We start from the raw sequence: 25,499 nt of genomic DNA on the forward strand, positions 1-25,499 counted from the left end.
TTTAAATCACTTAAGTCAGCCCAAATCAGTCCCAGATAAAATTATAAATAACAATTTAATTAATGTTGCCTGCTTCAGACAGAACAAACAACCCAACAAAGTTCCTCTTGGTAAATTATTACTACATGCTAAAGGTGGAAAGAAAATTTTATTTGTTCTATTGTTTTAGAAACTCTCGCAAGTCTTGATTCCTTAATCCATTCTCACGAGAGGAGACAAATAAACAAAAACCAAACACATTGCAATATGCAGTGTCGCAACAATATAGCTAGGTAAGTGTTGTTCATCTTGTTCATTTTCCAAACTACAAACCAGCAAAACTTCTTCCATAACCGCATCAAAAGAAGTCGACCAATGGTTTGACATACTTCGACTACCAATAAATGAGAGTGCAGAGGAGCAATCAGCTTGTCCTCTATCCAGACGAACCAACTAAACATAAAATAACGTTCAAACCTTGCCACGGAAGTGATGCTTGTTCTGAAAAATAGCATTGAAGTAAGCGTCCATGCGAACCCGATCGGAGAGCATATCCTTCTGGTGATATAAAAAGGCATAGGTGCAAAAGTACTGAGCATAATCGACGCCCTTGTCCACCGGATGAGTGCGGCCATCAACGGCGGCGCCGGCTGAGCTGCCCATCTCACTCAGTGCTCCGCAACAAAGAATGAGCCTTCAATTTTCTTTAGGGCAGTTTGGTTTGGCGGTAGGCTTCAGCCTTCAAGTGATCTACGGTTTGTTTATGTCGTCTCTCTCTGCCTTCTCAGCATAATAAATAAATAATTAAATATCGGCGTCATGGTCCGACCTTTTGTGAGTGATATCGGGAAAGAAAAAGGACGGAAATATTAATTTTATTATCCGTTAATTTTTGTTATATTATTTGTCCATGTTTTGAAATAAACTTACAAGAAGTTTTTTTCTTATTAATTCTGTAATTTGTAATTTATATTGAAATGTTGAATTGAACATTAATAGGGATAAGTTATTTATGCTAAAAACTTTAAACTTAAAATATTCTATATTTTTTCATATTAATCATGCGTACTCTTTTTTGCAAACAATCGAGTGTATTTTTATTTTAAATTCTTAAAGTCAAAATATGTTTCATCTTCAAGGAATGTCCCTTTGTTGTTTTCATAAATGCAGCTTATCCATTGATGGTCCATTTTAATAATTTTAAGTATTTTTTTTTAATATTTGCTTCAATCCAAGTAGTCTGAAAAAGAAAAAAAGCTATATGAATGCAAAAGGAAATGATTCATGGGGCTTCCTTCGGATTATGTATCATTCATGTTGCTTAGTTCTCATTATTCAGACAAACAAAAGCTGGCAGCCTCCTTTAGAAATAGATTTAGAATCTTAATAACTTCTGTTTGTTCTCTTGTCTTACTTGTTTTCTGATGATTCTTTTGTACTCTGCTCTAATCTAAACTGTCTGATATGCAATTTGTTTTTGAAGCGAATAATCTCTTTTCCTTTATTGCTTTTATGTTATATTAACACATGTAAATGTAATTAATTTTGTTATTCTTAATATATGAGTTTTTCAATTAATTTGGAGAGATTAACAAGATTAAATAAAAGAGTTAACTATAATAAAGAATATATATATATATAACATGATATAACATTAGACGATATTAGTTTTAAAAAAATAATAAAGATGAGAAATAAAAATAGATTAAATTCTTATAATCCAACTTTCGACGGGCTTGTAAATTAAAGATAGGAAACAATAATAGACAGGGATAATTTTATTTAAGACAATATTGAGTATTAAATATAAACATCTCCCTTAATATAAATTTGATTCTTAATTTATCATACTGTAAGAAACTAATCCTTCAGTTAAATCAACCCTTGGTTACTACTATCTCATGTCCTTAATATAAGACTTTATTTGACTTTTATTTTAATCCTAAATATAAGACTCCAATTCACTTTATCTCTAATATTTATACATTTTTTTAAGATAGTCCTTCTAACAATGGTGGTTCTAGCCAATATACTTGATTAACAAGAATATTTTAAAAAAGATAACACATATTTATGACAAATGACTAATTTAACTTTTTTCTTTAATCTCTTAAATTAATCATTGGTTTTTATAATTAAAATTAGAGATAGCATCTAAGTCTGTCAACACAACACTGATAGCTAAAAACCGAGAACACAAGTACTTTTTTTGCTCGATCCAAAAAGAAGAATTTGTTATGGTTTTTATTAAAAAGACAGAACCTAAGCACTTTAATTTTTTTAAAACAAGAAATGAATTGGAAAATAATTCGCTGACACGTGAGACTAAAACTCCTTGAGTTTGGTGTTTCGACAAAAGACCTGGGAGCTGGGACGTAAGAATTTCTCCTGAAATTTTTGTCGTAATTTTAGGTCAACGAAACGTGGCGCTCATGTATTTAACTCAGCGCTAGATGAACGGTGAAGATTCGCATTCCGTGTCCCCCAACCAGTACACTGTTCCTATAATCGGTAATCAATAATCCGGAAGAGGTCCGAATAGCAAGAGCAAATTGAGCGAAGGTAGAAGAAGCGCGACCTCTCGAAGGATCCGATTTAATCTTCGGAATCACCGAGCAGCAACCAAGGTTTGTTCAAAAAATTACGAATCCCTTCTGGTTGTAATTAAAAATTAGAACTTTGATAGTCTTATGCTGCTCTTTCTTTCTTCTTTGGGAACAGGTTCGCGCAGTTTTGTTTTCAACTGAGCAGATTTGGGTTTAGTGTTTTTTCATATTGGGGATAAATGAGTGTCATTTTTGTCCGCGACTCTTATTGTTACTGCCAGCATTAGGATTTATTGTCAAGTTTTGTTTTCAGCTTCTTTATGGGGTTCGTTCTCTGGGTTTATGTGTTGACTGAAAAATGTGGATGTCTCTTAATTTCAGCACTAAGATTGCCGAGTAGGTGCTTTTGTTTTTGCAAGTAACATGAGCTTCCCTGGATCATCACTTGGTTCTGGTATGTTCTCTGTAGAGACAGTAATATACTCGATGCTTTAGGATGTCTTTTATCAACTGGGGAATCTTTTTGCCAGTATCTGGTATTTATTTGCATGAATGGGCTGTGTTATTCACTTTAGAGTTAACGGAAGGGGAGTAATCGCTTGTCTCTGACTTTCATAATGCTCCGTTACAGGTAAAAGATCTCTTGGCAGAGTCTTTGAGTTTGGTAAAACGCATGTGGTCAGGCCTAAAGGTAAACACCAAGCCACTATAGTTTGGCTACATGGCCTCGGTGATAATGGCTCCAGGTGATGTGGCATTTCCTCTTGCTTTTTCCCCTAACTAATGCCACTCTAAGTTCATGAAAATATGAATGGAAAGTATGTTCTTAAGTTCTCTTTTGTTTTGGTGACAATAGGCTGTGAATTTTTTTGTATGTATTCTGGCAACTTTTCTAAAGCAGTTCCCATGGGATGGGCCCTTTAAGCAGTTTTATTTTCTCTCATATCACTATAAAAGGCTAAAGTAAGATTTTGGTACTTTTAAACCGGATCTTGCTTATTATTGATCTTTCATATTTTCTCCCAATGTATTTTTACTTCTTTCTCTTCTAATCAACAAACGGGTCAGTGAAGTTCAGCACTGAGAGCAACGGGGGACTCGAATATCTGTATGATATGTCTTTTTTAACGCCATTCAGGTTCCCTTCAACTAGTAATCACAATTTTTTTTTTCCTTTCTTCTTTCTGTTTATTTCTCTTTCCTTTTGATTTTTTTAAAATTGATCATATTTATTATTAATCCTTTCTCCCCACATTTCAATTCATTTTCCCTTCTTTTTCCTTCTATCTTCTATGGAACTGTAAACTTCAGTGTAGAGAACAGCAAGGCTCAAATATCTCTTTGATATGTCCTTTTGTATCCCTGTCAGGTATACAAGTATGGATTTCCTTTTTGGAAGAAAAAAATCATTGCACCCTTGACAGCGTCTGTCTCTCTATGTGGCAACCTTTACCTTCTTCTTCTTAGTACACTTCCTTCTTCCTAATTAAACATGTCTCGGCATCTAGCATTGCTTGTAAATTCGTTGTATAGTCAAGTATATGCAGCCATAGCAGCAGCATTTGAATTTTCTTGGCACCCATTGCATCCCTCTTTTAAGTCATCATTTTTTTTTTTGGGGGGGGGGGGGAGCAGGCAGAATAGTTAGAGATAAGATGCCTTTAATTCTATCCAATTTATATTCATGCAATTATGACTGAAATCATTGTTTTCTGCTTTGCTTTTGACAGTTGGTCCCAGCTATTAGAGACTCTCCCACTTCCAAATGTAAGGATTATGGAATTGTTAAGAAGAGGACTGAGATGGCCGCATAGTTCCTTATCATGTGAAATTGTGGGATAATCTCCGTACTCTTGAATGATTTCATGTTGTTAATTTATATGCTACAGATTAAATGGATCTGTCCAACAGCTCCGACTCAACCAATACGTGTATTTGGTGGCTTTCCTTCTACTGCTTGTAAGTTTGAGCTTGCTACAATACAATTATACCTATTCACCCTTATTTTTCAAGTATTATAAAAAGACTTATTTGCAGCCATTTGGCAAGTGCATTATAATGGCTTCTTGTTGGTATGATTACTTAATGTTTCTCATGTTTATTAGAATTAATGAAGTTAAAAAAAAAAAAAGCATTCTTGGAGTCAAAGCAAAGCTTTAGGATTAAAAACTGATGGTAACCTAAGATTTGGTCTTGATGATTTGAACTGCTTATCTAATATCTGACAGGGTTTGATGTGGGAGACCTCTCGGAAGATGCTCCTGATGATGTAGAAGGTTTGGATGCTTCAGCTGCTCATGTGGCAAATCTGTTGTCAACAGAACCTCCTGACAGTAGGTTTCTCGTGCAACATCATGAAATTTACACCTTTTTTTTTTTTAATTCTGAAGTTTTTCTGTAACTAGTTAGATTAGCTGAACTTTGCGACAAAATGAATGTCCTATTAACAGGTTGTCATGCTTAAGCCCAACTTTTACACTATGTTTCGTTTTTTTTTTCTTTTTTTTTTCCCTTCCAAATTTTGTCAAATCATCCTGGACTGGAGGTTGGCTTGGTTCTGATGTCTGGTTCTAATAAAATACTAAAAAATGCAAGGAAAAGAAAGGAGTAGCGCAAGCAACAAGCCATGTAATTCTTTTTCTAGATTTCTGGTCTCAGGGTAGCAACAGTGAATTCTTCTAACAAGATTCATTCTTCTTCCAACAGTGAGAGATCATAACCAAAAAACACCAAGTACATTTCCTTTTTACTGTCAACAACAAGTAGTGTTATTTAAGGATAGTCATTTATGAAACCTAGCTATCATAGATTTTGTATTGCATATAAGTTGGCAATAGTAAATGTTATATGTACTGTGAAGTTTGGCAGATGAATTAAGTCTTCAAATTGAGGGCTGTGGCACTATTAGTGGTGTCTTCATATTAGATAATAATGATTGTCTTTGTAGTTTGTTTTTTTGTCAACAGACAGCCAAAAAAAGGCTATTATATGTGTTAATATTATTCTACGTTTGTTGTATATGGGACAGTTAAACTTGGTGTTGGAGGGTTCAGCATGGGAGCGGCTACTGCCCTTTACTCTGGAACATGTTTTAGTGTTGGAAAATATGGGAATCACAAACCATATCCGGCCAACCTGAGTGCGGTAGTTGGTTTAAGTGGCTGGCTTCCATGTGCAAAGTATGGCCTTTTAATGCTGCTCCACCTCATCTCAGTTTGATACACCCTGCCATTTCTTTGCATAATATTTGGCGATGATTCTTTTCTTATCTAGGACTTTGAATAGCAATATGCAAGCAGTGGTGGAAGCCAACAACCGGGCCCAATCCTTGCCTATTCTGCTGTGTCACGGGAAAGGTAGTTAGTTACATTTATCTCTCATACGAAATGAATCCATTGGAGCTGATCCTATGAAATCCTCGCTGAAACTTGCGCTAGCATCTTCTCCTATCACTGTTAAATTTAGTTTTATGATGAACTGTATAAAACATAAGTGACCTGTCTTGGTGCTTGTTTAGCATCACTTGTATAAGCACTTATAAGTACATTTTACATATGCTGAAACAAAACTTCTCTTACATATCGACCTTTTATTTTGTTAATCACAATTGAAATGCTACTTATAAGTCATTGTAAACAGGTCCTTGATCATTCTCATCTCAATTGTAAATTAGTTTCTGTCAGCATGCAAACTAAAGCCAGAGTTCAGAACCTGGCTGCTAGGAAAACTGTTGGAAGTGGTATTTCCTTGATTTTCTTATTAAGCTCTAGCACACAAAGATTACAAACTGAATATATTCCTCGTTTATACAACTTGATAGGATGAGCTCATGTAATGCTGAAGAACAAGTCTGATTTCTTCTATGGCATCGCAAATGTAGCCTGTAGGTGATTTCAGCTGTTACTATGGACTCTTAATATTGACATATACATACAATATTTCAATTTTGCAGGTGATGATGTGGTTGCCTACAAATTTGGTGAGAAATCATCAAAGGCTTTAGGTTCAGCTGGATTCCAGGACGTAACTTTTAAATCCTATAATGGGTACTAATAAAAAAAATCCCTTCCAGAAGACTCTGTTCTGGTTCTTTGAATCTCATTTCACATTCTGATTATATTTACTAGGCCTCATAATTCACTGGTTTATTTCTAACAGGCTGGGCCACTACACGATTCCTGAAGAGATGGACGAGGTGTGTGCTTGGCTAACTTCTAAATTGGGTCTGGAGGGAAAAGCTGCATAGATGGTTTTTGATTTCAAGTCAGCTAGGAAAAGCGCAAAGATGTCAAATGGATACCCCTCAGAATTTCTCTATGTATTCTCAGAATTTCTACTCGGTTGATTCAACAATGGTATATGTAAACATTTGATGTGCCCCTTTGACAGAATCGTACTTTTGAAACAATTTTATAAATATGGTGGGGGGATGTTGCTGAATGCTGAGGTACTTTTGCAGGAGGCTAGACTTTTATGCATTGTTAGTTTGTCACTACCATTGTAGGCTCGATTCTTCTCATTGATGTTATTTTCGAACAGGGGATTTTATTCCTTGAACTAATGTCTAAATTATGGAACGGTAGTATAAGATCTAAATTTCAAATTACTTCAATTGTTAAATATCAGATTCTTTAAACTAGAAAATAATTTTAACAACTCAATGTGGTGCCAAGTTACTGCCATGTGACCTAAAGCGACCTGCAGCCTTGGAATAACAATGAGATTGCCGCCATATGACCTTGAGGTTATGAGTTTAAATTCTGAAAACAGCCTCTCTGCTTGTGTGGGAGCAAGATTACGGTACATTTATCTCTCTTTATACCCTACTTGGTGAGATCCTTCTGCATTGGTTGCCTTTTAAAGATAACTTGTGAGGACTTGATACATCCTGATATGCAACTCTTTGGCTGCTCATTTGCAAGTGAGTGTGAATTATGATTTAGTGGTTTGATTCTCATGCTACTAAATGCTAATATGCAACTTCATAACAATTACTCCTCTAGTCCTATTTATAGGATAGTAAGAAAAGGTTTTCCTTGGTCTTATTTATAAATTATTGTGGAAGTAATTTGTAAGTGAGATTCATATATTTCTGGGGGAAAAAAAAAGGAAGCAACTAGTTAACTATATTATATGATTTTTAGCGGTTTGATATTTTTATTCCCTAATTTACACTCTCATAATCATAAATTTACAAGTGGAATGAGTCATTTTACTTCAAAAAAATCCTATTAAATTCAGTTTTTGGATAAAATCGCTCAAAACACTTTCGGTCTTTGTTTTGAGATTCTCCAATCTTACATCTTAATATTCAATGAATTCAATCTTTTGGCCTTGAAAATTCATCCCCCCATCATGGTAACTCAGTAGCAGTTACAGATAATTATCATTAACAGTATCTACACAAACCGCTGATCCAAAAACAAAAAAAACGAAAAAACAAAACACCACATAGCATATTGACACACACTGTTATCAAACTCACGAGTTGACTTTTCAAGTTTAACGTTTTTACATTTTCAGCTAACAAAATCATGTCGACTCATTTATAAACTCGTGATAACTGTAAACTCAGTTAAACTTACGAGTTCATTTACCGAGTTTACCGTTTTTACGTTTTTAGCTTACAAAATCGTGTCAAATTACTCTTAAACTCACGCTAAATTTTTTAATTTAATTATGTTTAGTGACTTTATATATGATTTTTATAGAAATTTTTTTGTTGAATATGATAAATTATGAATATTAATAGATATAATTTCAATTATTTAAATTTAAAATATAATTAAATAAAATTATTCTCATTTTTTATATATTAATTATTTGATTATATATTTTTAATATCAGTTTATTAATAAAAGTAAACTCTTACGAGTTCACAATCCGAGTTTACATCATTATCACGAGTTTGTTTAAACTCGCAAGTTTAACAACTTTGTTGACACAATCATTTACAAGTCCCCAAATCACAATCCTCATTGGCAAGAATAAAACCAAAATATTTATTAAAAAAAAAAAAAAGAAGAGCTAAACAAATGGCATAATACAAACTTCCAACAAATGAAAACCCGAGAAACACCTCAAGTCCAAGAAAGTGGCTCTGCTGCTCTTAAATAATCACAATTTAGACAATTTCCACGTGTTAATGTCATTTACGGGGGCGCCAGCAGCCCCAGAAAGAAATAATCCTAGTCCACAAACAAATAATTGTCCCCAAAAAAATGTCACAGGGAAGACAATACAGCACAAGATCTTGTTTCAATGCTTCAGGCCAAAGAATGGGAGAATTTTCAGGAAGAAGCCGATGCAAATCCAATAAACTGTGATATTCACGCAAAAAAGCCTGCATCATGGGCGTTTCTTTCTCACTGGGAGTTCTTTTTATCACCCAAGACACACCGCTTTTTTTATTTTGCTTGGACCTCTTTAACAAAAGAAACATCTTCAGATCCAGGCGACGGCAAAAGGTGCTTCTCTTCTTGATTGTCATTTATTTCTTCATCATCATCTGTTTCTTGATCGTCGTCATCTGCCAACACCAAGAAAAGTTACACACGTTACGTTAACATTAGGATACATATCAAGTTAATACCATTAACGATTAACGAAAAACAAAATATACACACCCGTATGGAGGTGGCATTCAGGCATTTGTTGTTTGACATTAGATACTTGAAGGCTTTCGGGGAGCAGGCAGCTACACAGAGCACCTGAAAGTAGAACCAAAAGGTCATACTCAGAATTCAGCTCACTATATCTTCTGACAGATATGCCTCCAGAAGGGGGGTAAAGTAGCTAAAAATTATAGACCATTACTAGAAGCGAGAAAACTATGCAAATTATTAAATTCATTAGCCTTTAAATTACATGATAATAACTCTGGAGGAAGGAATTTTCTCTGCTGAATAAAAGATGGACTGGACTAAAGCCTTCACCCAAACCTGAAATCATTGTCAGTCTATTTTTGACATTTGACTTGAACTCAAGTTAAACATCATGAACTACAAATGACTTTATTTTTACATTGCACACGGGGATTAAGATTCAGCAAATGTTCAAGGAATGTTTTGACCTTTGATGACGCGGAACCTCAAAAAATTCACAACATAGGTAGACAAAACATTGATGTGCGACCAGTAATGTGATTCTGACTTAGCTAAGTAAATCTAGAAGCTGAAAGGAACTACTGTCGGCTTCATAAGTAGACATGAGTTAAAGATTGAGTAAATGAATACTTGAAGAAATTCCTGAAAATGTTTTACCTAGATTGGCAAGACGATTCACCCAGCCAGGGATTCGCTTTCCTGTCAATCTACGGGAGAGGTCATCTGTAAAATGATTGCAATTCTTAGAGATAAGGTGATAGGTATCCCCATGATACTCTGAAGCCATATTTTCAATAAATATCTGAAACTCTGATGGATGCATGTTTGTTTGGCCCAAAGTGATGGAACGTCTATATATAAATCCAGGGCACTTCCTTGGCTCCACTTCAAAAACTCCACTTGTTGGAAAGTCATGAGCTCCAAACCCAAACTCTCTGCCATATACTGTTTAAATACCCCACCCCCAAAACATATGATAAATTAAAGCTCCTTTCAAACAAGAATACAACAATTGAATGACAACATTTTCAAACAACAGGTCAAAAACATCAGCAGAAACCACAAAAACTTTAATTGAAGAACAACATTTTCAAAATAATTCTGACAAAACATTATTCATTCCTTTCAAACAAGAACAAAGGGTATTGCATAGTCAAAAGAAGGGATAAATCTTGATGAGTAGGGTATTAAACAGATAGTAGTAAGTATAAACCAATTCTTGCCCTGTCTCTCCTCCCATGACACGTACAGACTCCAACATGATGATTATTTGTTTTGTTGTTTCACATCATATGCGTGTCTGGATCTAAGTATTCCTTGTCCTAGAGCCATATTTGCTACTGACCCATATAGCGAAAGGTTCTGGTACGTCAACTTTTAGATTATCAGCCTTGTTACAGCAACATAGTAATTTGTATCCATAGCAATGCTACATAGAACATGACAACATATGTAAAATCACTTCAGGGTTCAATCGATTTTGCACTTGAATTAATTGCAGCCATACACACCACGCTTGTGCTGCTAATTGCCGCGACATAACACTAATCATTCACTGTGCTTCCACAGCAAGTGGATAGTCATTCACTGTCACCCTTCCAGAATCCAGAGCAAATTACATTCTATTTAGGTTAATCAAAACACTAACATATTCCTGAGTCGAAGTAACAGACGGACCGAGCTAAAATTACATACACATTCAGTGAAGTAATAAGATTTATGAAGTTTGCCCACGAGAAAAAAGGGAATAAAAGAATTTTCCCAAGCAACAGTTGAATTTTGTGTAATCCAGAAGTGCAACCAAACGCTACACACACACACACACACACAATGCGATGTCTTGTGCCACACAAAATGAGCGTATTCATCTTACTAATATGGTTCTTGCCAAGATCAAGCAAGCAGATGTGAACTAGTTCAAGAAACGAAGAATAGACAGTAACAATGGTGAAAGCAAAAGGCGGCTCTTACCTTCAATTCCGGAGTGGAAGATTCCGAATCCAATCCAATGAGTGTAGTTGTTAAGAGGAGTGAGATCGTAGACGTTTAACACGACAGTTGTCCAGTCGTTAGTTTTTACCCCATTACAATCAGATGTCGACTTGGAGGTCGCCATTTCAACAGACATTCAAAGAATTCCAGAACAACCTTCCAAATCAAAACACTGATCCTTTTCCGACACACTCCATCCACGAAAAAGACAGAATGAATGAGTCTGAGTCTCAGGGATCCATCCCCTCCCCCAGCCAGCAAGTAAACAAATGGCAAGGAGAGCTTTGTACTGTTTAATGATGGTGAAGAAATAGGTCAGAGCACTCTCAGCGTTTCAAAACGAATTCCTTCATCGCCGTTTGTTATATGAAGTTCTGCCGTTAGGCTTGTTTACGGAGTATGACCCTGCAGCTGTGCTGTATCAGCCTATCGGGTAATACTACCTCCTGTCCTAATTATAAGAGTCAGTTGACTAATTTAAAGAGATTAAAGAAGCAAGTTGAGTTAGTTATTTGTTCTAAATAGGTGTTATTTTTCCTAAAATATCCTTGCTAATCAAGTGTATTAACTAGAACTATAATTATTAGAAGGACTATCTTGGAAAAAATTGAGTAAATATGAGAGACAAAGTGGATTGAGGTCTTATATTTAGGACCAAAATAAAAGTCAAATAGGGTCTTATATTAAGGACCGGAGGTAGTATCTAATATGGGACTAAATAAAACGCATTTTTGAACTTTTATAATTTTTCATTTTTTTAAATATACTTGTTTTTTGCCGACCTGAAGGAAATACGCATCCTCGTAATTAAATAAAACTTAAAAATATTCAGTTGAGCCAAAGGACCTTGACATTTTTTTAAAAACAAAATACTTTTAAGTATACGAATTTCGGTTGATAATTTACCATGAAAGTGATACATCTGTAATTAACTCAAAAAAAAAAAAAAGTGATACATCTGTAAGAATTTCGGTCGACCTTGGCTTTAGATTGTTAGTTTAAGAACTTCTTAAATCGGTATTACTAATATTATAATCTTATTCCTTTTTTTGCCAGAAGAATATTTCAGATTATAAATTGAATTATTAAAATTTGTAAGTGAATTAAGTTCTCGTAACTTACTAAAACCAAAGCATACCTTTGTATGTTTTCAGATTCAAAAAGCATTTACAATCGTAGTAAAATTTCAACTTAATTTTTTGAGTTATAAATTAATTTTTACCAATTAAATCAACATCTGTCAACAAATTATACTTAGAATCTGGCTTACTATCTTGGATTAAAACCATCATTAAACAATAAGAGGCTCTACCACATCCATGCTTCACTATCCAACAGTCAACGTACGGGCGAACTCGTCAATTTAGTATCTTTATCCCACCCACAATAATTTAAGACGAAAAAGAAAAGAAAAGAAAAATAAGCGGGGAAGAAAGACTACCACCCCAAATAATTGATACATGACCTGCTGCATCAGAGCATCATAGCCTTCTCTATCATTATCTATGAATTACTCTTCTTAATATAAAATTCATTTTACTAATTTAATTAAATTAAAAAAATTAAATCAGCTGACTAATTATAACAAATATAACATGTTTTTTTTTTTATAAAAAACACGCTAATCATCATGATTTTTTTAAAAACATGCGATGATTAGAAAAAATTTGATAATATAATAAATGTCTTACAATTAAAATTTAGATCAACATATTAAATTTATATTAAAAATTGGAAGAGCTAAAAAATTGACGGTTCACAAGTTGACAGCTCACGCGACACATTTGGGAGTACGAGCGAAATTCGCATCCCCAACCCCCCGAGGGGGGAGAAATCCGTTTGTTCCGTCCCCCCGAGTGAGTCAAGTTCAATCAATGCATTATATACCAAATTATAAACCTGCAACTACTAATTACGCTCTCATTACTTCTTATTCTAGTCATTTGCTTTAAGTAATCCTCCGCCGGCAAACCGTGAGGAATGAACTCAATCGTCAGATCAAATTCTGCCAATGCAACGAGATAAAGCGCGTAGATTTTATTGCAAGTTTTGCAACATCCATTGTTCTAAATCTCCGAGAAATCGCAGCACTGATTGTGGAGGAATAAAAATATTAAATTAAATATACAGTATGAGGAATCCTCGTTGAATAACACTTTCTCCCATTTCTTTTAACAACAAGAACCTCCAAAAACTGTCCCACGGGAAATGGAGCAGAATGGAGGATATAATCCGAAAATTCCCCTTTCATTCCTTGTGTTCCACCTGTAACAAACAGAATCAACTTAGAGAGCCACTACTGATTCATCACCACTTGAAAAATCACAAGGTTATCCAAAGGCAGGAAAAAAAAAAGGGAAGGAAAAAAAAAGGCCCACTTGGGAACATTCGAGGTAAACAACTAGATGCATTTGGAAATTCATGGCTCATTCTCAGGTGTTATCCGTCTCCGAACTCGGCGCCTCCAAGTACCAGACCCACCATCTGAAGATTCGTTTTCATCATCTCTAGAGGAGGATCCAGATTGCCCCTCATCATAGGTTTCTCCCCAATGCCTAGTAGATCTCCTTCTTATGCGCATTTGCAGTCTGGTTCCTGAGGAACCCCTCACAGATGAAGGTTGAAGAATGAGAAAAAATACAGCTAGCAAGCCACCATCATCTATTGGTAGGAGACCATCGTCAGCCCTGTTATTTTCCCCAAAGGAAGATTGCAGTGTGCTAAGTAGATCCCCAAGATCCCTCTGCCTCTCTAACCGCCTCCAGTTGCGCTGCCGTTCTGGATCTACCTCTGATGGCCGCACGAGAGGATGTTCAAGCCTTGCATGCTTCCTGAGGTCTGCATATGTGCCACTAAAATTGCATGTCTCACAGGAACAGCTTCTTGATTTTTCATTCATGAAACGGCGAGCAGCCTCTACAACTTTCATTTCTTTTATTTGCCCCCGACAAAGAGGACATACCAACTTTGCTTTTGAATGATCTTCGCATGATAAAGAGTGAATTGTAACAGATCCCTCACTTCCTTCATCTTGTATATCAACAGGATTTGCTTCAGTGGTCCGAGTCACCTCAGGGTTTGAGATCTGAACCTCTACCTGGGGAGTTGTTGGTAAAGTTTCTTCAAATGACTTGCAGAACTGATCGAGACAATTTGAATGGCGATAGCTAGTGTTGCACATGTAAGGGCGGCATCCCTTCTCATGGGATGAGCAAATGAGGAGAATTGCATTGTGAGGATGATCCATGCAGACAGGACACCTAGCTTCTTCCCATTCTTTGGCATTTTCTTCAGATTCCATAGGATTTTTTGGTGTAGATCTTCTGACACGACTAGAACTACTTGGATTAGTTGATGTTCTGCCACTATCATGTGCCAAAGAACTATCTCTTCTCTCCTTTGCCATACTGGATATTCAGTGTTTTAATAAACACACCAAGGTCTCCACTAAGAATGATTTTGAAACTACATACAGATAGCACCAATATGAGAAATTGAGCAAAAGTAGTATTCAATCCATGAAAAATTGGGTAAAACTGAAGTAAAGCACATGGCACATATTTCTAGAATTGTTTAGATCAAAATAATGGGTGATTAAGATGTCCAAGCGCTAAAAAGAAGGGGGGAAAAAACTAAAGACATTGAACATGTCTCAAGGCATGGCCACATGACATGAATAGATCAAAATTCAAAGTTCCAAAACTGCGAGACGGTCCTTAGCTTATCAGTATCATCCTCAGTTCCAAAATAATGGGTGATTAAGATGTCCAAGCGCTAAAAAGAAGGGGGGAAAAAACTAAAGACATTGAACATGTCTCAAGGCATGGCCACATGACATGAATAGATCAAAATTCAAAGTTCCAAAACTGCGAGACGGTCCTTAGCTTATCAGTATCATCCTCAGTTAGGCATACTGAAATATCAGACTCCATATCTAACGCATCGTTTCAAGTATTGTTTCTAAATGTAGAAAAACTAATAACAAGAAGGGATTCAAAGTCTTCTTCTAATTGGAGATATCTAAGGCTTAACTCTTACAAGGCTTGAACAATTTCTTAAACTCAGTCACACGTTATATCATTTTTCCTTCTCCTTCCTACAGCTCTCATTAATGCATCATCAACGTACATGATTGTAAGTTACATTCGGTGTTGTAATACATCAGCGCCACAATTTTCAATTTTTCATATTTGCACTCCACTAAATCCTGCATTATTGTATTTGAGATATGTTAAATCATCGAAAATGTGCAAATTTCATTTCAGGCTTTCATCCACTTGTGTTTCTGTTAGTTTGCAAGCATGATAAACGTGTGCAGGACCCCGGCTTACTCCCCAAGAAGAAGAATGAGGGCGTAAGAAATAAGGACAATCTGCCACTCAAACGATCATACTTGACAAACAGGGGGAACCTTGCAGATAAGTCCTCATGTTTAGAAAACACAACAATCAAATCACATCATGCAACTACAAACAGAATGGCACATTCAGTACTTTCAGAATGATACTAAGAACCAACAAAGACAGTGAAAACAGCAATTATCAGCGATTAAGATTGCAGACATAACAGGATTCAAAATTAACAAGAACTACAAATTTCACTATTATAATTTATAGCAAAATTTTATCAAATGAACCTACTTGGCTGAGTAATCATACATTATAGAGTTTCAAATAATAGACTAGCAACATTTTCGAACCTTATACTACTTCTAAACTCTAAGAGCAACACCATCCTCCCGAAAAAGGAGAGACCCCGAACAGAAGGGAACCCCCAACAAAGTTATCACTGATTGACCTAAATATATAAGCGTGGCAATTAGCTTGTATCAGAGAAGCATTCTAAATTGATGGCTCTGAAATAAAATCCAATTGCAAGAACGCTGTGTGCTCTAACTAAAAGTTCAAGCTGAGTCCACCACAACCCGGCTCCTGTCACAGTCCAAGAAATAGAGAGCGCCGACAACCACAACGACCATCCAGTATAATATCCACAATAGAACTCATGAAAAATCACAACCACGACGTCAAATTCACAAATTCATTTCGAGCAGAACAAACACGCCAAGCCCCCTCAGACCGGCACAAAATGCAAATAAATATCTTCAGAACCCACTTCCTCACCCGAAAGCGAGTTTGGAGCCTGAATTAAACTGCATCGGAAACCCAATAAAGCCGGATCGATACGTACACAGAAGAAACACGAACGATTAATATCCAAAAAGAAACGCGCTTGGGGATCAAAATCGGCGATTGAAAAAAATTAGGGATTCGATTAATTACCGAACACCGATTGAAAAGTCAAATCTTCGGGGTTCTAGAAGACGAGGCTTGGTAGGTGCGAAGGAATCGACTGAAGGGAAATAGGTTTAGCTGGGAGAAGAGAGAAGAAAGAGATTGAAGAAGCCAGTTCTGCGGGGAAGAGAGAGAAAGGAAGAGGTGGGAGGAAAGTGAATTTGTGGAAATGGAACGGAGAAAATACCGAAATAGAGGAATCATGGGCGAGGGCTGTGTGCTGACGTGGATGACAGAGGTTCGCTCGAAGCATCTCCTCATTAATTTCCCGAAATTTAAACTGTTTTTAATTTTGAATTATCGCATCTTACGTCGGCGCCGATTTTGTTATGTCTGAGGCATGATTTGACCCCCACCCTCCCTCCCTCCGCACGTGACTCCTGTTTGGGCCCCAGCTAGCCTTGGTCTACCGAAACTATTTTTTTTTTTTAATGATGTTAACTATTCACCATAAACTACTTTTAGTAGAAACTAGAAAATATTGAACGTCTTACACCAGCGGGCGGTAACCCTCAATTTTTTTATTAAAAAAACATTCAAAATGTTATTAGATATGGTGTAAGACCATGTATATACATACTCCTTAATAGAATTGTTATTTAACTGATTTAATTATATTTAAAAAGTTAGGTGAGTTAGCTAATTGTAAAAAATATGACATGTTTTTTCTAAAATACTAAAATCATCTTTCTTAATACCCTACCTTTCCCTCCTACTTGATTGTAATTGAGAGAGTATCAATAAGAATAAAAAAATTAATAAATATGATAATTAGATTTTATATCATATACTACCTCCGGTTCTTAATATAAACCCTCTTGACTTTTATTTTGGTCCTAAATACAAGATCAAAATCCACTTTTTCTCTCATATTTATACATTTTTTTTCAAAATAGCCTTCTAACAATGATATTTCTGATTAATACATTTGATTAACAAGGATATTTTAGAAAAGACAACACTTATTTAAGACAAATAACTAACTCAACTTACTTTCTTAATCTCTTCAAATTAGTCAACTGGCTTCTATAATTAGTGGCAAAGGTAATATATCTGATAAGAGATGAAAGCAAAATACTATCAATTCGGACACATTGGTCCCAAAAAGTACGCCGTTGATGGGTAGGAGCGCGAGGCTGGAGCCTCGCCCGACGATCTCTGGGCACCTCTGCTTTCCTTGTAAAAACTCCTTTTAATTACTTGCTTATCGTAAAGAGTGAACATGTAATCGCCAAAAAGATTACAGTGACAAGAGACTAGCCTGTAGTGTAGGACTGCATATTTCCGAAACATCCACAGAGATAAGGTTGGAAGCTTGCATGGAGTGGCTGATTAAGAAGCATATATGACTTTAATTTACTAGCACCAGTGCCCCAAGCACGTTGGAGGCATGCCTATAATTCAGCTTCAAGGTAAGTGGAAGCATAAATGCTTCAACAACGTAACCTGGTTCAGATGGTCTGTTGGTCTTTCCATCAACGACCACCGTTATCCAGTCTTCCTCTTTGGGTTCCAGTGCCTTCATCTGGTTATTCGTTACTCCCGTTAAGCTTTGCCAGAAATAATCGTTCAAGGAATTGTGGCTTAATATATGTATATATAGTGGACAGCCAAAGAAGATTCTTCCTCTCGGGGTGGGTACCCTCGAGGATTCAGAATGACAGTGATCGTAACCCATGCATATTGACGACGTTGGAGAATCATCATTAGTCATGGCTTATTCATATTCTTCCCATTTTCCTTTCTTTCTCTCGTGCTTTCTGTCTATCATTTTCACGAGCCAAAACCCACTTAAAACACTATATCCAATGTTGCTTCATGGTTGGCATATTTGGTGCCAAAAACCCCTGAACCCAATTCTTCGCGTGCTATATCATTTGGCCATGGCGTCCTATGTCTATTCCTGTACGAGTATATCCGGCCTGACGTATAATCCAGTCCTGATGAAAATCTTACTATAGTTTTATCCTAATTTTGTTACAATTAGACTTAATCATAATCCCTAATTCACGTCAGGACTGTATATATCTATCACTCCGAGTCCTAATATATATGAATAAAAAATAGGATGGTACAGGAAGGAATTAGTCCAGTACTGAAACTTGAAAAGCCTGAGGGCTTCTGAATATCGTACATATTCTTCAAGCCAGTGGGATTATTTACAATGATACCTTAATCAACTTGAGGCACTGGAAGCAGCAGCATTCGTTTTTTGTGAAGTAGAGAACATCTTCTTTGCGTTTTTTGTTTTCTTGGCTTCCAGAACAAAAACAACAACCAACCAAGTCGACCTTTAGCTAGGATTTTGTTTCGTTGCAAGCCACATTTGACTTTACAGTACTGTCATGATATTATTTTCAAGTCCGTGAAGTGTTACTCAGAACATGAAACCAACTGAATACGACGAAGAGTTGCCGAATGCCGTGAAACTCAATACATTGGGGACATGGCTTCTATTTCAAATATAATCCGACCACCTTGCATGACTACAATATATCTCTTAAGTTTAGGCCCAACAACCCATTGCCCCTGTTGTCGTTACACCTATCTTGTGAACATTTATTGGACCCGAAAACACTTTGTTGTTTTAGTTTCTCAAGGGAGAAATGTCCGATCCAATACAAGAGAAATCCAGATCCTGAGCCCAATTGAATCCACTGGGTAACAACCCAAGAAAAGGAATGACAATTTTTTTGCTTGTACTTCTTTTCACCGATGAATGAAAAAAATTGATGCATTTTGGATGGATTGGATTGTATTTAATTATTTCAATTTAATAGTGGGAAAAAAATTTTCTCGTGGTTTTGTTCGTTGTGGATGATGATGGCGGATGAGGTACGAGAAAGGGAGCTGTTGTGCAGAATTGCAGGTCTTGGATGAATTCACGAATCTGAGCTGCTGTGCTTTTTACATGGAAGGCGGAAGAGGGGGAAAAGAAGGAGCCACTTAGCTTGAATGTGACGACCCGTTTGTGCTCAGTGGAGGCGCAGGACCAAAACTGCGGCGGAGAGAGAGTGAAGGCGTGCACGAGAGTGGCCAAGACAGAGACGAAGAGAAGGACGAGAGAGAGAGGGCAAGAGAGACTGGGCAGAGCAACAAAACCAGACACAAGCGTGGCAAAGGATAGAAATTGAGCTGAATTAGATTTAGTTATGTTTTCTTTTAAGCTAGCACCTGAAATTTAGCCCACCAGAAGAGAGTTAAGTCAATCCCTACTGCTCCCGAACGCAAGAATTTGGAAGGCACACATATTGCACGATATGAATCCGAGGTCATTGCGAACGTTGGCTATGGGAACTGGAGTCATCTTGGGTGGGATTTTCACTCTCAACCTGGCTTCTACTGTTACTCTCAAGACCCTCTATCTTGTATCTGAGAGAAAGCGGGTAAGAACTAGTTAAAATTCTCGTCTTTCCGGAGATTTTCTTTTTTCCCCCTTGAATTTTGATTTTTTTTTTCCGGTTCTCTCACAAATGAGACTTTAACGTGGGTTTTGTGCAGAAAAAGGTTGCGTTGCCATGCATGGCTTGTAGAGGGAAGGGGTTTTATATATGCAAGTTGTGCAAAGGAAATTCCACCATAGAATGGTCACCTTTATATGATCCTATTGCCATTAATCCCTGCCTTTGTCCTACTTGCGAGGGAAATAGGTTAGCTCTTTACTTTCCTGATTCTCTTTTCTTTTGCTCTTCTCCATCATATGCAAATTTTCTTATTCCTATGTTTGAATACTGGGGAAAGAATTACGTCCTTGTCCCACTATACTTGCTGAGTTCTTTAAGGTAAGTAACAGATCATTTCATTACCGAAAATACTTTCCGCAATCCAGTTATTTGGTGTCAAATTCATCAGAACAATAGAGAGTGATATAATTTTCTTCCTCTTCTTGTGGAAGTTTTAAAGGTGGGATGCTGAGTTATAAAAATTTATCTAAATATTATCAGTGACCTCATGGCTAGCTAACTCCTTTAGGACATGACTTTGACTCATTTTCTCTAATAACTGATTTGTGGATATAAACTGAAAATGCTTCGGGTTTCCTCAGAGTTAACTTGAAAGCTATGCTTTCTGTCCTTTCTGTCGATGAATTTGAGAGTAAGTTTAATGTATTCACCCCCATCTTTTGTTTTCCAATGTTTACACATGGTGTTGCAGGGTGCAACGCTGTCTAAACTGTCTGGGAAAGGGCTATGATTGATCTGTGGAGGCATATGCATTTTTTATGTTCCAGTGGACTATGATTATCTAAGTGAGTGACTTGCCTTTAACTTCCAAGTTTATCCCTACTCAGTTGCTTGTTTGCCTGTCATTCCTACGCAAGGAAGTCTTTGGTTTGGTATTTCGCTGTTTCTGTTTGAGGATTAAGGAAGCACCAAGCCCCAACCTTTATTATGCACCAAGTACTTTACGTTAGATAAATTCAAGGAGGAAGATGTCCACACTATTGTCTGTAGTATTATTTTACTGTCATGAATGAACGTATTTCTGTTTAGGATTGATGTAATTAATTTCCTCGAATTATGGCTCATAAGCACTATCCCAATCTCTTTCTCTCCGACTTTAATTGAACATGGTCAATGCAGTGCTTGTTGAGTTTTTTTTCTTAAATCTGTTGTTCTCTGCCTCCCTAAAGGTTAAGATACCCTGTCATATTAATGACATGTTGAATCTGAGTATGCCTCCTCGATGTAATCCATTTAAGTTTGATCGAAGGGAATACTGATAATCCCTTTTAAGGACTGGTTTGGCTCATTGACTCGCTGCTCTGGAGGCTTTCTGACTTTCTAAGGCGGAACTATCTATAATCATAATTGGTCTGCAAACTGCAAAGAAAATTCCTTGGGATGCTACTAAATAAATCCTTAAAACAAACGAAGGAGGAAATAAAATAATAAAACTGGATATTATCTTGGAGAATACTTTCTGCTTTTTCAAAGATTACATCAAGATCTTTATAATATGAATAACAAGCCCACTCCCACATAATTCTCTAACTACCAGATATCTAGTATCCCCATTATTCAAAATATAGCTAAATAAAAAGAAACTAATAAAGCTAGAAAATAAGAAACTTACGTGAACAAGCCTCACGTTTTTTTTTTTACTCAGTAAAACTTAAATAAACAAATGAGATAAATAAATAAATAAGGAACCCCAAGCATGAAAGTCACGTGCAGTAGAAGTTTGCACTAATTTTTGACAATCCTCACATGATTTTCTAAATTATTGTTTTCAAACGTTAAGTGGATGTTGTCTTGCAAATTTAAGGTCAGTTCGTTTTGGTCTTATATACATATAAATATGAATGACTGAAGCAATGGAGCATATGCTTACAAAACACAACTTCTCGATCTCGAGCCTATCCTGAATTTTAATTTGGATTGTCTGTGGACTAAAATTACCAAGTGACGTCTCTTTTGATATTGATGTGATGGAAACCAGCATACAACATGAACATATGGAATATGGAAACAAAAAAGGTGTCTTCGGACCCAGTAGACAGGGGCCGCTCGTGATGATCCGCTCTCCTGCACTTGTCCAATTTTCCCTGAATTTTATGCTTCCCAGTTTTATATAAAGTGAACTTTTCATTTGATATAAGCTCCACAAATTTGTTCAGTTTAACTTTTGTTCCCTTTGTTGTTTGATACGTTGTCCTGCAGGGTTTGTCAGATTGGCCATGTTTTGTTCTGTCGACACTGCACATTATTGATGCAGTGGAATTTCTGCTGCGATATGTTGAATTTGTTTGGCCCTCTCGATCTGCTCTTCTCATTTCATCCACCTCCTGCAAATTCATTATTAATATTGCTGTAGGAGCTAAAGATTTGTATGGGGTATGGACCGCTTGGTAGTACAACTTCAAAACTGAGATGCCAGTGATTGTGGCTGTCTCCAATGTGTTTTTTGTATGTCTCTAAAAATAAAGAGGAGATTCTGTGCGTATTTTAAACCTTACACGTGAATGGTGATTTATGAGCCTTCTGGTATAATTCTTGAGTTTTCTTCTTTGAAGTCTTTGCGGTGTTCTTTCTTTTCTGTTTTCAGCCCCAGATCAGTCAATAAAACGTGGTTCTTTTTCTATCAAATTACAAGAACATCGCCAGTGTTGGTTGATAATTGATGGCTTATCGGTGCCGAGAAATTCGAATCTATAAGAAATGCATTTTAATTCATCTGTGAGTGATTGGACTTCAGTTGATGGGAAACAAGATCTGATTCAATAATATTTTCAAGTCTGAACTGGAAATTACTCATCCAATCCTTAATCCTTAGTGTAAAAGAGTGATTTTTTTTTTTATCTGATCAAGAATTTTTCCTTTTCTTGGAGTGCAAAAGTTTTCGCCTTTGCTACCAAATAATCTTATCTCCTTCCGTTGGCAGTAAGAAAAAGACCTAATCTCCTCCAAATAATTCTATGTAATTTTAGATTATATATTAATTTTTAAATTGGATAAATTAGTTTTAAAAAACATAAATATAAGAGATAAAATAGATTAAAATCTTACACTTAAAATCAAAACACACTCCCTAAATAGGCCCCACTTTTAAGCTGTAATAAAGTCAAGGCTACAAAATTTTTATTACAACAATTTTAATTGCATATAATTACATAATTTAAAATAAAAACTATGTCTCCTATAATACCTCTCTCTCTAACTAGAATGAAAAGATTCCTGATAAAAAAAAAAACTAGAATGAAATGATAAATCATTGGAAGGGGTGAGGATGTAATTGTGTAAGGCGTAAATTACTCCGTTGGCCAAAAAAAAAAAGGCATAAATTACTCCAGAAAAAAGCGTAAGGCGGGAAAGAGGTGGGGGGAAGCATGGGCCCAATCCACGGACCCGGCCCAGTGGGGTTGGGTTCACATGCATAACGAGAAAATCATAAATAAGACTCCGCTGCCACTGGATTTCTCATTATGAGAGACACAGAGCCTCCAACAAAAAGGCTGGATTTCGATTGTGAGGTGCTGAAATTAAAGTAGTCCACGGGTTGTTCGTGATTCCACACCTTTTTTTCCTCAAATTATTAACTCCCTGTTCTTCAAAATTGACCACACCTAGCCATCTACAAGTTTTCAAATTTCCTTCCTATTATTTATATCAAGATCACAAAATATAAAACAAAATTTGGTTACAAGTATCGGTTTAAAAAAATTTACTCCTCTGATCCTAAATATAAAACTCTTATATTAGTATGTATAAAATGTCTTACGTTTAGAACCGAAAGAATATTTAGCCATGGGGTCTGGTGTGTCTCGTCTTCGAAGGGTGCAGCGCTCTTTTTTAACGATGTGCAACTTATTTTTAACTATGTTTAGAAGTGTTCAAAACAAAAGTCATATATTTGAAGACATACTGCATGCAGGCGAAGAGTTATATGAGCTGGAAATGAGTTCCATATGCCAAGTTTTAGGTTTTTCTGACTAATAAGATTTTCAAACATATAATTTTAATCAATTTTTCCGAATATAAATTTGGCGTTATTGTCGCATAAATTGGGAAAAAAATGTTTGTGTGGAGAGAATGATGCCCATGTGATTCAGACCACAATAGTTTGGTTTAATTAACGTGTGATGCCCTTTTTCATCAACCAATTGCTATCGTGAACACACACGGATTCTTACACACAAATATTCTTCCGGTACTTAATATAAAACCTAATTTTTAAGTTAATTTTGATCTTAAATATAAGACTTTTTTCATATTTATTAATTTTTCCTGTATTACTCTTATAGATACTCTTTCAACTGTAATCAAACAAAAGAGAGATTGATATTAAGAAATATGATTATAGTATTTTAGAAAAAATATGTCATATTTTGTATAATTAATTAACTTACCTAACTTCTTTAATCTAATCAAATTAGTTAAATAGGTCTTATATTAGGGATCGGAAAGTATAATTGTACAGTAGTATTTTTACTTTTGATAAAAATAAGAATACATTAAAAGTCCCATGTTCATAACCAACTAAAATAATAATTAAACTTGAGCAAAATAGTAAGAAAAATAAAATAATGATAATGATAATTGAAGATCCTCTGAAAAATTAATCTAAAATACTTGCGAATATAGGAGTTTAAGAATACATTTAGAAGAATTTGCAATTGTAGCAGCAATTGTTTGTGCAATTACAATATAAAATTAGTCAACCCATTTGTACCTACTTGTGATAAATGTTTATAAACATTTTTACATAAGTCGAAACAAAATTTTCTACACATACTTATCTAATTTTATAAATCATAATTGAAAAACTTCTTTTCAAAAATCTTATCGCAATTCTGAACGAGTGATTGAACTGCTCAATAAACAGGCTTACTAATTTATTAATTAGAGTTTAATATGTTATACAAGAGTAAAATTTTTCTAACGCACAATATCAGTACATGTGTGTGTATTTATTGGGAGCAAATTGAGAGAATCTTGCAATGATAAAATTAAAAGATGTATATAAAACAGGGATGATATTAGGGAGATTTGTTTAGATTAAAAATGGGAGAACAAGGGATAGTGGGTTCGTCAGCAAGGGGAGCATGCTTGAGAACAAGACCAGCAAAAGTGACTTTGTTGTGGGACTGTGACCACTTTTGTGGTCTCATTTATTATACTCCCTTCCCTTCCCTTCCCCCCAATTCCTTAAAATTCTTTATTCCCTCTTTCACCACTCCCATTCATTCCTTCCTGTTTTCATATGCCTTTCTGTTCTCCCTTCAGCCCTATTATTTCTTATACATATATTCATTTCTATCCTCTCTTCCCTTCCATCCACATAATCCTCTCCTAATTATTCTCTAATCTCTTTTTTAATTCCTCTCCCTCAATACCAATGGCTCTGCTTCGCTGGTCTATGATGTGGCACGTTCCCTTGTCTATACAAATTAGAGAAAATTATCCATAGCTTCGACTAAAGAAAAAAATTAAACACAGATAGGCCCCAAAATTTCATATTTACAAACTGAGTTTTGCCATTTAGTTGTCTTGCTTATATTTTTTTTTTCAAATTAATTAATTTAACTTATAAACTGATATATATAATACATTATTATAGAAATATTTTAAGGACATCATGTT

General features: G+C 35.7%; 4 protein-coding genes and 1 long non-coding RNA gene across 9 annotated transcripts; 2 read left to right on the forward strand and 3 right to left on the reverse strand.

Moving 5' to 3' along the window:
• Nucleotides 1-2,486: 2,486 nt before the first annotated feature.
• LOC114756761 (acyl-protein thioesterase 2-like) lies at nucleotides 2,487-7,131 on the forward strand. Of its 2 annotated transcripts, none has more exons than XM_028945700.1 (10): nucleotides 2,487-2,606; nucleotides 2,907-2,979; nucleotides 3,157-3,271; nucleotides 4,256-4,292; nucleotides 4,415-4,484; nucleotides 4,754-4,858; nucleotides 5,554-5,704; nucleotides 5,799-5,881; nucleotides 6,478-6,571; nucleotides 6,684-7,131. In XM_028945700.1, exons 2-10 carry the CDS (start codon nucleotides 2,949-2,951, stop codon nucleotides 6,769-6,771), a joined length of 774 nt encoding a protein of 257 aa, XP_028801533.1. In that variant the 5' UTR covers nucleotides 2,487-2,606; nucleotides 2,907-2,948; the 3' UTR covers nucleotides 6,772-7,131. The 2 variants fall into 2 exon arrangements, with proteins under 2 accessions (XP_028801533.1, XP_028801535.1); XM_028945702.1 differs by having other exon boundaries at nucleotides 2,924-2,979.
• A 1,468-nt stretch (nucleotides 7,132-8,599) lies between these two features.
• Nucleotides 8,600-11,443, reverse strand: LOC114756765 (deSI-like protein At4g17486). Its single transcript, XM_028945707.1, has 4 exons — nucleotides 11,102-11,443; nucleotides 9,788-10,075; nucleotides 9,152-9,235; nucleotides 8,600-9,054 (listed from the first exon to the last, which is right to left on the reverse strand). Exons 1-4 carry the CDS (start codon nucleotides 11,256-11,258, stop codon nucleotides 8,933-8,935), a joined length of 651 nt encoding a protein of 216 aa, XP_028801540.1. The 5' UTR covers nucleotides 11,259-11,443; the 3' UTR covers nucleotides 8,600-8,932.
• Nucleotides 11,444-13,125: 1,682 nt separating this feature from the next.
• LOC114756737 (uncharacterized) lies at nucleotides 13,126-19,753 on the reverse strand. 4 transcript variants are annotated; one of them, XM_028945695.1, is made up of 3 exons: nucleotides 19,749-19,753; nucleotides 13,501-14,460; nucleotides 13,126-13,387 (listed from the first exon to the last, which is right to left on the reverse strand). In XM_028945695.1, the coding sequence occupies exon 2, from the start codon at nucleotides 14,421-14,423 to the stop codon at nucleotides 13,542-13,544; it is 882 nt and encodes a 293-aa protein (XP_028801528.1). In that variant the 5' UTR covers nucleotides 14,424-14,460; nucleotides 19,749-19,753; the 3' UTR covers nucleotides 13,126-13,387; nucleotides 13,501-13,541. The 4 variants fall into 4 exon arrangements, with proteins under 4 accessions (XP_028801528.1, XP_028801506.1, XP_028801520.1 ...); XM_028945673.1 differs by lacking the exon at nucleotides 19,749-19,753 and adding an exon at nucleotides 16,405-16,571 and having other exon boundaries at nucleotides 13,501-14,587; XM_028945687.1 differs by lacking the exon at nucleotides 19,749-19,753 and adding an exon at nucleotides 15,822-16,008 and having other exon boundaries at nucleotides 13,501-14,587.
• LOC114756775 (uncharacterized) lies at nucleotides 19,677-22,409 on the forward strand. The gene is made up of 4 exons (XM_028945715.1): nucleotides 19,677-19,802; nucleotides 19,918-20,066; nucleotides 20,572-20,665; nucleotides 22,080-22,409. The coding sequence occupies exons 1-3, from the start codon at nucleotides 19,677-19,679 to the stop codon at nucleotides 20,612-20,614; spliced, it is 318 nt and encodes a 105-aa protein (XP_028801548.1). The 3' UTR covers nucleotides 20,615-20,665; nucleotides 22,080-22,409.
• LOC114756783 (uncharacterized) lies at nucleotides 20,760-21,784 on the reverse strand. The gene is made up of 2 exons (XR_003741504.1): nucleotides 21,618-21,784; nucleotides 20,760-21,277 (listed from the first exon to the last, which is right to left on the reverse strand). It is a non-coding gene; the product is annotated as an uncharacterized LOC114756783 (long non-coding RNA).
• Nucleotides 22,410-25,499: the final 3,090 nt, after the last annotated feature.

This window comes from Neltuma alba, unplaced genomic scaffold (genome assembly GCF_004799145.2).
Source record: "Neltuma alba isolate B1F8T4 unplaced genomic scaffold, ASM479914v2 tig00001410_pilon, whole genome shotgun sequence".
NCBI lineage: Eukaryota > Viridiplantae > Streptophyta > Magnoliopsida > Fabales > Fabaceae > Neltuma > Neltuma alba.